The sequence below is a fragment of the Pleuronectes platessa genome, chromosome 20 (assembly GCF_947347685.1).
Source record: "Pleuronectes platessa chromosome 20, fPlePla1.1, whole genome shotgun sequence".
Taxonomy (NCBI): Eukaryota; Metazoa; Chordata; class Actinopteri; order Pleuronectiformes; family Pleuronectidae; genus Pleuronectes; species Pleuronectes platessa.
This window is the reverse complement of record NC_070645.1, coordinates 819,800-834,328: the sequence shown is the minus strand read 5'-3', so window position 1 is coordinate 834,328 and position 14,529 is coordinate 819,800. Positions and strand designations below refer to the sequence as shown.

The 14,529-nt window shown below is 40.7% G+C and overlaps 1 protein-coding gene across 1 annotated transcript in view; it reads left to right on the top strand.

Moving 5' to 3' along the window:
* The window catches only part of pde1ca (phosphodiesterase 1C, calmodulin-dependent a), a 142,337-nt gene that overhangs the window by 105,630 nt on the left and 22,178 nt on the right, over nt 1-14,529 (top strand). The window contains exon 15 of the mRNA XM_053412856.1: nt 8,986-9,146. Coding sequence (XP_053268831.1) covers nt 8,986-9,146 — 161 coding nt within the window. The remainder of the gene's footprint in view (nt 1-8,985; nt 9,147-14,529) is intronic.

Genomic DNA, 14,529 nt, shown 5'->3' with positions numbered 1-14,529 from the left:
AGAGAAATCAAGGGGGGCAAAGTGATCCACTTACTTTTTCCACTTTAGAACTACCATAACAACACATGCTGTATAAGTTAAAATCCTGACAGCTAGATTGACAACCACACATTCCAAAACTAATATCGGACTAATAGTAGAGGAAATAAGGGGAACAATCGTTAATTTTGTGATACAAGCATAAAATTTGGCATAACCATTCTTCTGGGTCATCTCTTTATCTTTAGAATGGGGGCCATCAAAAAATCCAATATGGCGGTCATTTTTCAAGATGGCCGCCAAAATCAAGTCATAACTATATTTCTTGCATATTTGGGGAAATATTTCACCAATTGTGATAACTAAATATTTTTTTGTTATTTTGTCATTTTTAGGTTGTCTTTGTTATTTTTTCTTTTATTTGTCATTTATGTTGTTTTTTTTATCGATTTTTACAAGCGATTACTTGGCTAGAATAAGTCTGAAAATGCAATTGTTTCAGTGTCAAGTCAAAAGAACTTCATTGGGCCTCAAACCTCTCAGTGACATTCACAGCTGCACAAGGCTGTACAAGACAGTCAGATGAAAACATTTGCACCTACCATTAATACAGCTGTTTTTGCATGAGCATTTTGCCAATTCCTGGCAACTTGCAGCAATTGGTGGAAGTGTTGTCCAGTTCACCAACCACCTTTGTCCTTGCAGTTTCCATCCCCATTCTGCAGGACTTGGTAAAACTGGTTGAGTGACAGTTGCTTGGCCCCAGACAGCTCCTGCTTAGGCTGCGCGTTTAATGTGTTCCTTGAGGGCTGCAATTGTTGGTGGTATGGCATCATATGGCCTTTGCTTGCGGGCCAACAGATGCAGTCGTGCATCATTCACAGATGTGGCTGCACTTGATCGGTCATACATTATTACCACAAATCTCTGCAGCATTTGGAGGTCATTATCATCAACGGTGGTGGGCCAGTGACTGAGCTTGGTAAATGTCCCTGACACTTCATCACACACATTCCATGTTTGCCATACAGATTTCTTAGCCTTGCCACGGAATGCAGACACAACGTCACACCCACTAAATGCATGGAAAAATGGTAGGCCACTGGATCTCTCTGGCCCAATTGTTGAAACGATGTCATGGATTGGAATCCATTGTGAATGGGCTCCCTGACCAAAAGCAATCCACAGCTTCTCCAGACCTATTGCTATGTCCTCTACACATAGCTTAAAGGTTGGTTTGTATATGGAATGAAAACAGAGGGTAGTGCTACTCCTTATATAGTACCAGACAGCCAATCACACAAATCTAGCTACTATTTTTACTGTTCTCCTATACTGTATATCCCCCAAATATCTATCCCTCTAATTAACCCTAAACTTCACGTAGTTTTCCATGTGACCTATAACACAGTTAGCCTATGACATGTTTTAGAAATGTTTCAGATGGATATAACTGGTAACTCCTGTTTAAAAATGTTCAAAAACATACTATGGGAGTCCGATATTATTGACATCTACAAAGTATAGGCAAAGATTCAGCTGAAATGCTAAATCAGTCTAACCATGGTAGCCATCCTGAAATAAATGGCGCCCATTTTTGATTGCAGGGAGGGCAGCAGCAGACCATGTAGTGGCCGTGCACCGCTATTTTCAAGCGTGCTCCCGCCTGGCTGTTCAGACCTTTCAGACCGGATCCGCATTTCTCTGCGCCGGTCAGTCGGTCAGAGAGTGTTAGGGTTGCCATCATTAAGGGTTTGAATAACCGGGCACCGATATGCTGGTTTCACAGAGGAGTAAGACACGCCGCCAGGATCGGTGTGGACGGTGTGACTTCAGAATAAGGACATATTAATAATTGTTTGAATAATTGTGATTATGATTTTTTCCAAAATCGAGCAACCCTAAAACAGAGCTACTCTTTCCAGCTTCTCCTTCATCTTCTCCATCCTAATCACATCAAAGTAATTCCCATCTCATCAATACATTGTTACTGACTTGACCCCTTCCCCGGAGTCCCTTTGCCTAATCCCCACACGTGGGTGCGTGTACTATATATCATACTACAATTTAATACCTAAATACCACAACAGCAAATATTTAAATTACCATAATGTAATGTCATTACAAATATATGGATTTGTATTTATATAGCGCTTCTCTAGTCTTGATGACCACTCAAAGCTCTTTACATTACAGTTTCACATTCACCTATTCACACACACATTCATTCATACAGTGCATCTACTTGCAGCACTTTTGTTATTCTATGGAGGGCCATTCGGGGTTCAGCATCTTGCCCAAGGACACTTCGGCATGCAGATGGTTCAGACTGGGGATCGAACCGCCGACCTTCAGGTTGGAGGACGACCACTCTACCCCTCAGCCACAGCCGCCCTGTGGCACACACATATATATGTGTGTGTCCACCATACATGTTTACTCTTCAGATTTAGTATCTTTTCAATTGTTTTTAGTGGCTTCCAAATCAACTAAAAACAGGATGTGTCGTTGGGCTGCATGATATCAGGGAAACATGCAATAACGTTGAATGTTGCGATGACGATATGACTTGTGCTAAATAAACAAATGCTTAAGTATAAGTCTTTCTGCTTTAGTTTCACTGCTAAATTCGACCACATACAGCGAAAGCCTATGCAGAAACTGAAAAAAAATTGTACGAGATGATCAGTATGGAAATTCTGGCCTCATTTCAAACCAATTAACATTTAAACTGTAGAGCAGTGGTTCCGGAACATTTTACAGTCCCGTACCCATTCAGACATTCATTCAGCAAGTACATACCCCCCCGTTTTTTTTTCATGTACATATGTGTCCATGCACATATAAAGCCTACAACACTTGAAACTGTGAAATTGTCAGGGATTTCAGGACTAGGATGGAAGTTTCGATCAAACAGAGGTTTATTAGCAATACAACCAGGTAAAGGGAAATGAGAAACAAACAAGGAGGTGGAACTAACTCACTCTGGGGTTTAACGGGAATAACTATTTAACTCAAACAAGGCAAAACCGATGAAACCCAAGATACTCAGCATCAAACGCCGGAAGAACACAAATTAACAATGTTTAACCAAGGACATAAATAAACGAAACAGTGTGCAGAAGTGTGTGGTTGATTTAAAAAGGGGGGCATGGCCGGAGCGGAGTTCAGCCAGAAATAGTTACCACTGCACAGGTTAATGAGTAGGGTGTGCTTGAGAGGATGCACATCATTTTGCGATGTCTGGCTGAATTGGAGAAAGTCTTAATCTTAAATTTTCTTCTACACACAGTCTATGCTTGTATTTAGTTTTCATGCTCGTCAGAGCTGAGAACCCACTCTCACAAAAATATGTGGTGGCAAATGGCATCAAAGTCTTGACAGCGCGTTTGGCCACTGCAGGGTACTCTGTGCACAGTCCTATCCAGAAATCTGGCAGAGGCTTCTGATTGAATTCAATTTTAATGGATCCACTTGTTGTGACTTCAATGAGGCCCTCCTGTTCAGAGGCCGGTTAAGAAGCAAGCACAGCAGAAAAGGGATAACGAATCCAACTGTCCGACTCGTCAGTTTCAGGGAAGTACCTGTGGAGTTGTGCAGCCAGCATTGTAATGTCACGTTTGACACTGTCTGTCACACGGAGGTGATTTGCACACAAAAAATCATGCAATGACGGAGAGACCTCTGTTTTGTTGTTGTTCATGCAGTCTTCCCAGAGCTTCGACTTCTTTATCATAGCCTCAATTTTATCTCGTACATTGAATACGGTTGCGGAGAGCCCCTGTATTCCGAGATTAAGTTCATTCAGACGAGAAAAAATCTACAACACAAGATGCCTGGGAAAAGCATGGAACATCATCAAAGACCACAGCCACCCAGGCTGTGGAATTCTCACACTGCTGCCGTCTGGCAGACGTTACCGGAGCATCCGAGCACGACTCAAAAACTGCTTTTTCCCCTAGGCCGTAAGGCTTTTGAACCAGCAACACTGACCCACTGAACAGTTAACATTCTGCTTCCCCTTTCATACAACTACACATAGTACTTACTTACTACATATATTCATATTTTTTATTTTTATTTAATATTCCTCACTCCTTCACCCTGTAAACTGCTGCCTCATTTAAATGTTGTTGTACTATGTTATATGTTACGAGGTTATGTTATATGTTATTTTTATATCTCCTAATGCTTGTTAATGCATAGATGTTGCCTGCCAGATCACAAGAATTTCGTTGCTCCGATGACGTTATTGGTTAGGGTTGCAAAATTCCGGGAATATTCAAAGTTGTCAACTTTCCATGGAAATTAACGGGAATAAACTGAAAATGGTGTGGGTAATTTATACTAACTGTATTTACCTTTTCATAATCAGACATAAATATAAACATTTTGTTTTGTCAAAGGCAGATTTGAGCCCTGAGGAAACTTTGGGCCCTTGACTATATTCTTCTGCATCTTTGTGTCATTCTAAACATAGGTCTCTGCACAGTATTTGTAAATGTACACAGCCTTTCCTTCTACATTGGCTACAGGGTGAAATGTCTCCTCACATGAGATAGTGCACGTGACATTGTTCTGTAGAATAAGATGAGAAAAAAGCTTGTAAAAAAACCCTAAAGCAATGCCAGAGATATAAATAGTTGGATAAATGAATAGAAATAGGCTAGATGAACAGTTGAACCATCCTCAATCAGTGTGCTAATATATTTTCTCCAGTATTATCGTCGAAACTTACCTGACTAGTCCTGCACACTACAGCAGGCCTCAATAGCCCTGCTGTAGTGTGCAGGATGCTTGGAATTATCTTCGCATGTGATGGAGAAATGCACAGTGCAGGGTTGAAATTCCATGTGCAGCGTGTGCTGCATTCCATACATCTTTAAAATAGAGTTTTGAATGAGGATTTGTTGCTCAGTGTTTAATTTGTGTATTTATTTATTTTTTCTAAATTCCCGAACTTAATATTCCCATGGAAAGTTCACAAATTTTTTAGGGAAATTTACAGAAAATGTTTCGCCCCTTTGCAACCCTATTATTGGTGCATGTGACAATAAACTTTGAATTGATTTGAAGTGGCGTCGGTAGCAACTGCTTGCAGGCCTTTGCGCCATCTATACAGATGCCAACACATTTTGACCAAGCAAAGTCCATTTGATCCTAAAAAGGTGTCCAGCATTCTGAAAATGTCCTCCCCAGTTGCTTTGTTTCCAGTGATTTACAGAAGAGCATGTCCTCCTAATTGACCCTTTGTGATTGTACCAGACATATACCAGGAGCTGTGCCAGGCCGGCTATGTCTGTTGATTCACCCAGCTGTAATGTATAGAATTCACTGGGTCGTGTGTGAAGTAGTAGCTGTTTTGAAACATCCTCTGCCATGTCACTGATACGCCGTCAAACAGTGTTGTTTGATTAAGGCATTGTCTTTATAGTTTTTTTTTGCCTTTTACCCCAGCATTGCCCCAGCCATATCCACGGCAGCAGGGAAAATTAAGTCCTCCACAATAAGTGTGGGGCTTGCCAGTCTTAGCCACTCGGTAGCTCACCATTTAGGACACTTCTAGCCCCTTCATATTAACGGTATCTGTTTCCCTTATACAAGTTTTACTAGTCGAAAGTCCTCTTAACGCCCTTTATAAAAACTCCTGTGGTTTATTTTTCATGTGGCAATGTTTTGTTTCTAAATGTCTGCGCATAAGTGAAGGTTTCATTGAGTTGTGAGACAATACTTTGCACATATAACACACTGTGGCCGAGTAGATGAACCAGTACCAATACAAGTGAACCCCAAAGCAATGTATTTCTCATCATATTTGCATCTTTTTGATGATGTAGTTTCTCTATCTGTGTGCTTTCTCATGTCAGGGGCTGAAGCTCTGCATCAGACTCACTGTCACTGTCAGTGGCCATGCTAGTAATGTTAGCTTGGCTAGTGACAAATGTACTGCTGCTTGAACCCTGAACTAAGGACTCGTAAGAGCAGGTGCATCCTCAATTGTAGGCCTGCTGGTAGAAGCCGATGGTGTCCCTCTGGATGGGGGATTAACTCTTTTCAACCACTTGTCCATGTTCGTGCAGCAATCGAAACAAGCTCCCGCTTCCCTACACAGGCATCCGCAAGTGAAATTTTGACGAGGGAGCTAACCGTTGTGCCTTTGTTTTGACTAATGTTCACTAACTTTGGCAGTGTAATTATACCGCTGAATATGGGTATACATGAGTATTTTTGGCAATGCGACTTTGCTATTCAGACTATTTAAGATTTCAAGTCAATTTATAGCTCAGTTTGAAAATGGGCTTTTTCTCTTTGAAAAGGCAAATCAAATGTTCTTCCCGCGTCCCCCCTGAACCAGGGTTTGGGAATCGATGCTGTAGAGATTTAGAGACATCAGCTGAGTCTGTGAAAGAGAGAGAGAGAGAAAGAGCAGTTGGCAGCAGATTAGGTGTGTGTGTGTGTGTGTGTGTGTGTGTGTGTGTGTGTGTGTGTGTGTGTGTGTGTGTGTGCTGTTACCTTCCCTCAGATTCTAGGACTATATTAAAGAAGCTGTGCAATTTTTTATATGATCAATCGCTTATAGACTTCACTTTGGCCCGGGACAAATGTGATTACTATCAGTTTCCACTGTACTAGAACTTTTTTGGGAGGCAGCACGAAATTTGACAGAGCCGGCTCGGAGTGAACTGAATATGCATGAATACGTGGCACATTGAACACCATTTATTGCAGGCCAAGCAGTCTTTGGTGATAGGTATATCGCGCATGTTGCTATCGTGATGACCGTAATTGTTTGATATATTGGGAAGCCATATACAGTATGCCTATTATCTCTATACAGTTATAAAAAAAAAATTAAAACAATTCAAGTAGACAGCAGATTTGCACTTGTCAATTGTGATGCCTACAGTATGCTAGGAGTTTTATTTTTGAACTATTGCTATTACAGAGCACATGACGATTAACAGTATGTACAAACAAAACTGTACATAGCAGAAATACAAATACTGAAAAAAAAATGGCTCGTATGAATGTGCTTGATGGGAATTTCTAGATCTGTGGAATTAGAGGTGTAATTGATCATCAAATGGTATTGTCAAATAACGGAAATAACGTCCTAACTCACTGAAAGACATAACATCTGGACGATGATTCTTACAACACGCTTCGACATGGTTTCCACCATGGCAGTGTCCATAGCGACCACCATAGCAATGCTAAAAACGTTGCAGTTCTACAATTTTGTTGTGAGATCTTAAAAAATATTCCTGGTGTAACCGGTCTCTCTCTGGTGGTGATTTTCTCTGCGTTGTGTCTAAAAATGGATGACCAGGACTTGTTCTTTTCTTGACACAGGACTTTTATTTCTGTTCAGAGGTTCAGCTAAAGAACAGAAAACATTCGTCATTTGGTCACATGCCGGTCTCAGCCAGATCTAGAACATTCTAATGTCTAATAAAAACAAAAAGACCTATATAAAAAATAATAAGTTCCAAAATACTCAAAGTATTCATAAAAATAAATAACAAAACTATAATTTACAATTACCTTTGAATGTCTCACATTCAATCCAACAAATCATTAAAATAATCAAATCTTCTATTTACAAAATCAACATGAGTCTTATGCAACTAAACATACCTGTTCAGAGGTTCAGCAAAAGAACAGAAAACATTCGTCATTTGGTCACATGCCTAACAAAAAAAATATACAGTTCAGAAGGCATTCTTCAGGACACAAAATGACGGACACCTACGCACTTACACAATCAAGCTAGCAAATTTAATACATGTTTGCTAGCTTGCTGTAACACTCTGAACTAACTCAAAAATGAAAATAAACCATAAAAGAATGAAGCAACTCGACTACTATGATCTTAATGAAACCCATGATACATTTTAAACAACTTACGGATTACTTAAATTACAAACTTTAGACATTAGTGTCGCGCTGTAAACCATACGTACCGGTCTCAGCCAGATCTAGAACATTCTGGTGAAAACCGGGAGGATAAATACAATAGCCACTCGCGACCAACAGAGGGCGCCAAACACATGTGAAACACACAGTACAAAATCATTAATTAACAAAAACAGAAGGATTTCTGGAATTAAATAATACTTTTAATACATGCTACATTGGTAAGCATAAGCATGAAATCGCTGAAGATTGTGAAATTTACACAACTTCAGGCAGCTCTTACTATTTTCATTTTCTGTTATCTTGTTTTCCATATACTAACTCTCATGTCGTTTCAGAAATCAGCCACTCCCCCCCTGCTCTGCATCACCTCTTCCCACGGATTCTAATAACTTTTCAAACCAACCCCAGACGCACCTGCTTTCCATCAGTCACTCAGTATATACTGTATACCAGCCATTTCCTGTGTTCATTGCCAGATTGTCTTAGTGTTTTTTTCCTAGCTTTCCAGCATTATCTCTTGTTTCACTGCTCTGCCTGATTCCTGTTCGGGCCTTCTTGGCCTTTTTGCCTGCTACCTATTGGATTTGTTTGCCCTCTTTGACTTTCTGCCTGGTTTTGACTCCTCCTCGTCCATGAAACCTGAACTCTTGCTTCTCCTAAAACTTCTCAAGTGTTGTGCTATTAGGTTCTCGTTTGCCATTTTGCGCATCCTGACAGAAATCATAGGGCACATTTTTCACTCGAAAAGTAGTCAGAATGTATTTTGATGCCCAAACTATGTTATATAAATGAATTTTTACTTGAAAATACATGAAATGTTGGTCATGTTTTCGTTTTACAGACGGGAATTTGAGAGTCACGTGACATGGGCACAGGCCAATGCAAAAACAATGGTCAGACAAAAATGTAGGCTCCTAACAATTTGAGAGGCTACGGTTATTTTGAGAGGGGACTGGGTTGTTTTATGTCAACAGACACAGGTACTGTAATATCTTTGATGTTGATGACTTTTTTTGTGTTTATGTATGTGTGTGTGCGTATGTGTGTGTGTGTGTTTGCGTGCTGTGCACATGGATGTCTCAACAGTGTCAGCAATATTTGTGGCTTTGATGGAAAACATACCAGTATGAGTACAGGCTCAGAGGCCTGCTGCTCTCTGACAACTGAGGACTTCAAGAGCTACAAGGTCAGGTGGAACCAAGAGATTCATCACAACAGGGAGTTATGGAAGGCCCAGGCAGCCAAAGGTAGCCACACACTTCCCTATATCTAATGCAAATCTATTCTTTTCAAGGTATTTTACTATCTCAGGATCAACATTTTCAAAGAAAGATCTAAGCACTAGCTTAGTGTGTTAGTCCTGAATTGACACCCCGCAATATGCCCTTAATATTGGTTGTGCTTGATGAAGCGATTTCAGTATGCTGTCATGTTGTGAGTTTCAGAATACAGTGAGACTGCTGAACATTACAGATATGAGACAGCAAACTGGCCCAGAGAAAAATACAGGAGAATTGTAGTTATCAAAAAGGTACAGAAATTGTGATTTACATTCACAGAGCTTACAAACGATATAGGGAAAGGGGATTCCAGGATATGGGGATTGATAAGGTGTGAAAAGAAGAATGGGGCACTGTGACACCAATCTAGATGTAGCAATAATGTGGTATCAGATATTATTCACCAGAAGAAGAGAGGGCTCACTATCCCATTTGTGTATTTTCTTCCTCAATCCACATTTAAATTAAATAAAATTCTAAAAACAAAAAGGCTTCCTCTATTGGACAGTTAGGTGTTGACATGATCATCAGTTTTGTATAATCCACCATAGCACCCCCTACAGATTTTCTCTTAAGGTCTTCTTATTCATGTACTTTTACCTCGAGATATTCAATTTGAACACACTTTGTATCTTGCCAAGACACACAGAAAATCCTCTTGCCAGTCTTTACCACACTCATCAGGGGATACATACAAATTTCGCAAGTTTTTTGGCCTTTTCACTCATGCTAAAAAATCCTACTACTAAAGATTTCATTTGATTGACTTAGAATTTGGTTTATTAAAGTTGTATTTTTCGGTGAGTTTTTGTCATGGGCCTCGCCTGTTGAGTCGTGTCAAAATGTCTAAACTCAAAACTTCACATGTACGACAAAAGTCCCGCCCTGAACAGATCAATATAATAATATTCAATAATAGTCATCGTGCCCCCTAGCTGTAACAGGATATGTAATGTTTTACATGTTTTGGTGTCCTGTGGCTAGCCAGTTTACCGGATGCATGTTACTTGTGAGTTGTATTGTCCATAGTGTGGCGGTGAATTTCAATGTCTCACCATGAAAGTGCAACTTCCATGTTTTTGCTCCAATCACTGTCAAACGTCATATGTGTGAAAGGGGTCCTGTCCTGAGTCCTGCTTAAACTTGAACAAACATGAGGACGGTGTAACTAACCATTCAGAAACATCCTTTTGTAACCGACTGTAAATATGTTGCTGGTATTCTATAGCTGTATCCAAACATACCAGCGTGACTTTCAGCGGTGTTTACCAGAGTGAATGTGTCAGAAAGAGGCCGGTGATAGGTCTGGTAGCGTGCCACTCAAAGTGCAGTCAGTCAATCAGAGGAGGAGCTCAACAGCCTGTTCTGTCTGCAGCTCCAGAGAGAGTTTGAAGAGAGGACATGGAAATACACATTGCAGAAGTGTTTTCTACTTTAAATGAATGATATATCATCTTAGGGGTACCAAAACCTCAAATTAAATCCCCAAAAGGTGTAAAATATGTGCCCTTTAATTAATTACTTAGAAACTACCACATTTTGTTATGTTGCATATTGCTTCTATCAATGGTCCTTGAGATGCTTATACATCTTGATTGGAGTCCTCTTGTGCCAATTCATTTGACATAGTTAGGAAAGGCAAATACCTGTCTAGATAAGATCTCATAGTTGCTGATATATACCAGAGTGAAAACAAAGCCCTATAGACCTGCGAAACAGAACTGTGTCAAGACAGATCTGGGGAAGAATACAAAAAAAATTCTGCTGCATTGAAAGTGCCCAAGAGCACGGTAGCTTTGATCATTCTCAAATGGAAGAGATTTGGAACCACCAACAGTCTTCCTAGATCTGTCCGCCCAGCCAAACTAGTAATTGGGGACGAAGGGCCTTGGTCAGACGGGTTACCAAGAACTCCAATGCTCACTATGAAGGAGATCCAGAGTTCTTTTGTGTAGATGGAAGAACCATACAGAAGGACAACCATTAGTGCAGCCATCCATCAATCAGGCCTTCCTGGTAGAGTGGCCAGAGGTGGTTGCTCTTGAATGAATGGGAAAAACTTCCAAAAGAAAGGTAAGCCAAGCTTGTAGGATCATTCCCAAGAAGACTTTAGGCTTGTAAAGGTGGTTTAACCAAGTACTAAGTGAAGGGTCTGAATATGTATGTAGATGCTTTATTTCACACTTATTTTTAATAAATTTACAAAACATTCCAAAAACTTTTTGGCTTTGTCAACATGGAGGATTGTGTGTAGATTTATGAGAAAAATAGTGAATTGAATAAATATTTATATAAGTCTGGAACATATCAAAATGTGGAAAACTTGAAAGGGTCTAAAAAAACTTTCTGGATGCACGGTATATGTGTAAATATGGTTGTGATTTCGTGCTCAATTGGAAATAAATATTTTGGTATCTTAGTCCACTTTTTTCTCACATATTTTAGTAATTTTTGGTCAGAGAAACAGGAGGTGAAGGTGCTTATAGCAGTATATGTGGTGATGTTGCTATCAAGGAAGAGTTGACTGACTACCGTATATCCTCTAATATAGGCCCGGGCCTTTATTTGACTCAAGTGCATCGCGACCCAGGCCTTTATTGGAAGGAGGCCAGAATTAGAGGCAGGCCTCTATTTCTATTTGAGCAAAATAGACTACCAGTAGAATTAATAAAAACGAGATTTTGTGTCTATTTGAACCTATAAAATACTAGGTTCATTTATTGAAAAAGTAGGCTACAGGTACCATATACACACACCTCTGCTGCATTTGTTTCCATTAGGACACATTTTGTTGTAACGCATCCTGCAGAGCTGATAATGTCGTAGTCTACTATAGTACATTCTGAACGGATTGAATGACATGTTTGTTTGCAAGGCAGAGGATTCAACAAGCTTTGACGCTAGCGCTATAGCCGCTTAGCGCTTAGCTATAGCCGCTTAGCACTTAGCTATAGCCGCTTAGCGCTAGCTATAGCTAAGCGCTACGCGGCGGCTATAGCTAAGTGCTAAGCGGCTATAGCGCTATGCGGCTATAGCGCTAGCTAATAGCCCCGGCCACTATTAGAGACCGGCTTTTATTTACCTCCGCCGATAGCGAGCCCGGCCAATGTTAGAGACCCGGCCGCTAATGGAATACAGGCCACTATTAGAGGATTTACGGTATATACATTTCGTCTACAGAAGCTTTGATGATGTTGTTTCATGACTGGTAGCAGTTGTTTCCTTCTTTTCTGAATCTCAGAGGGATACTGATTTATTTATGTTCCTTTCCTCTGCTCTTTACCAACTCTTTTTGTTTGTAATGTTCAATGTTTGTGGACGATGGATCTTGGTCTACCGGTGTAGTTTGTGACAGTGTGATGGACTCATTGGAAGGCGATATTTCCTGAGTTAGTTTCAGGGCTGAGAGCATGAATTCCTTTATTGTTTTTCCTTGAGTTTGTTCAGTTATTCCAGAGAATATTAGCTGGTAACACATACTGTGAAACTCGATGTCCAAAATGGTTTATTCAAGAATTTGTGTTTGGTGGCGATGATGTTGACCTAGGCGGAGACTGTGTAGACTGTGTTGACTGTAAGTTTTAGCTTCTTATTTTTTTTATCTGTAGTGTTTTGAAATGTGAGTGGCTGAACTCGAGGTTCGCCTTAAGATCCTTTATGTCCACATGAAGAATTTCCAGAATTGACAGTTTACTGTTTACTAATTATAGCACGCTGACCTTAATGGTAGTAGTTTTGTCACCTGTTTAAGTGGACCAGTCCCTTCTTGTTGGCTTTTGTGGACAGTCTTCTAGTTTTTCCAGAGTCATGATGCTATAATCAAGGACAGAAAGTTCTGATCGTTTCAGGAGAGTTGGCGATTTGTATGTTTGTCCAGCAGCAGGGCGCCACCATGTTGGATCCCATAGTCTTGCATTGTTCTCACACTATCATTGCTGTTTGCCGTTTGTTTTCTGCAAAAAGAACAGACACAGACACAAAATAGTACCCCCTATATTAACCAGCAATTCTGAGGAAACAGTGAAGGTACCGTCTGGAACCAGGCACAGGAAATGCCAAGATGGCTGCTATTTTAGACTGGAGCGGACACATATCCCCTCTGCACACCACTTTATACAGATAAGTAACTTCTAATTTACCACAATCACATTTTGCCAGGTTAAGCCATAAGCTCGCTCTGCTTAACCTCCTGTAATTGCAGAATGTGATTTTGCCAAGGGTCAGAGTAAATCACTATATCATCCAAGTAGGATTTACAACCAGGGACCCCTGACAGAACAGTATTGACCAGCCTCTGGAATGTGGCTGGCGGATTACACATTCTGAAAATAACTTTATTGCAGGAAATCATCTGGAGTTACAAAAGGAGAAAACTCCTTTGTGTGAGCAGTTCAAGGGACTTGCCAGTACCCCTTCAACAAAACAAGCTTTGTCACAAAAGAAAACTGTCAACCCTGTCAACACAGTCTTTCATTCGGTCAAGGTGAACAGTCAGGTTTGGTCACGCTATTGACTTTCGAACTCTGGCATAGCCAACAGCACCATCACACAGGTAGTAACAGGCTTTCAGCACTACAGCTTCCACAGAGTCAAACGCACGCCCCCATTATACAGTTTTAACATATTAATGTGACACAGCATACTCCTATGACGTCGGTCCAAAGTAGCAAAAAGGTAGTCCCAATCAGCCACTTTCTCTTAGACAAAATAGAGACCACTTAAACCAAACCACCACTTTATCACCAGGGCATTACAAAACTCTGCGCTCAGCCTGCCTATCGTACCAACCTTTCATCTTCTCCTGAGCAGCACTTTGATTGTCTTTGCTGGCTCACATGCCTGACGTAGCTTAAAATTGAAGCCACACACTTAGTCAAGAAAATTCTGCGGCATTTGCCCCACCCTGTCATTTATCTTTTGACAGCTGCAATGGGCTGTGTACAGAATGAGCAAACACTAGTTCAGAGGTAAAACATTCTGTACAACTCCATTTTCCCTAGTCTTTATTAAACTTCAAGCAGTATGCACACAACTTCAGTGTCTGGTGAACCACTTGAGGGCCCCTGCATTTCAGTACGGTTGGCAGTGGAATGCAAGCTACATGCTGCTTGAGAACGTTGAGCAAAGACATCAGTCGGATTCTATATCGTGTGGGCTGATCATAGTGGTATTGGCCGATCCTGTGTCGCGTTGGCATCAGATACGGTCGGTGGACCAGGACCGCGGCGGCGGCTCATGATGGATCCTAATAAGTGGCAGTGGACAATGACTGGACTAAAGTGGCATCTGATCTGGATGGTGGATCATGATCCTGCTGGTTGCTGACCATAGACTATGATTGCAGCTGGAC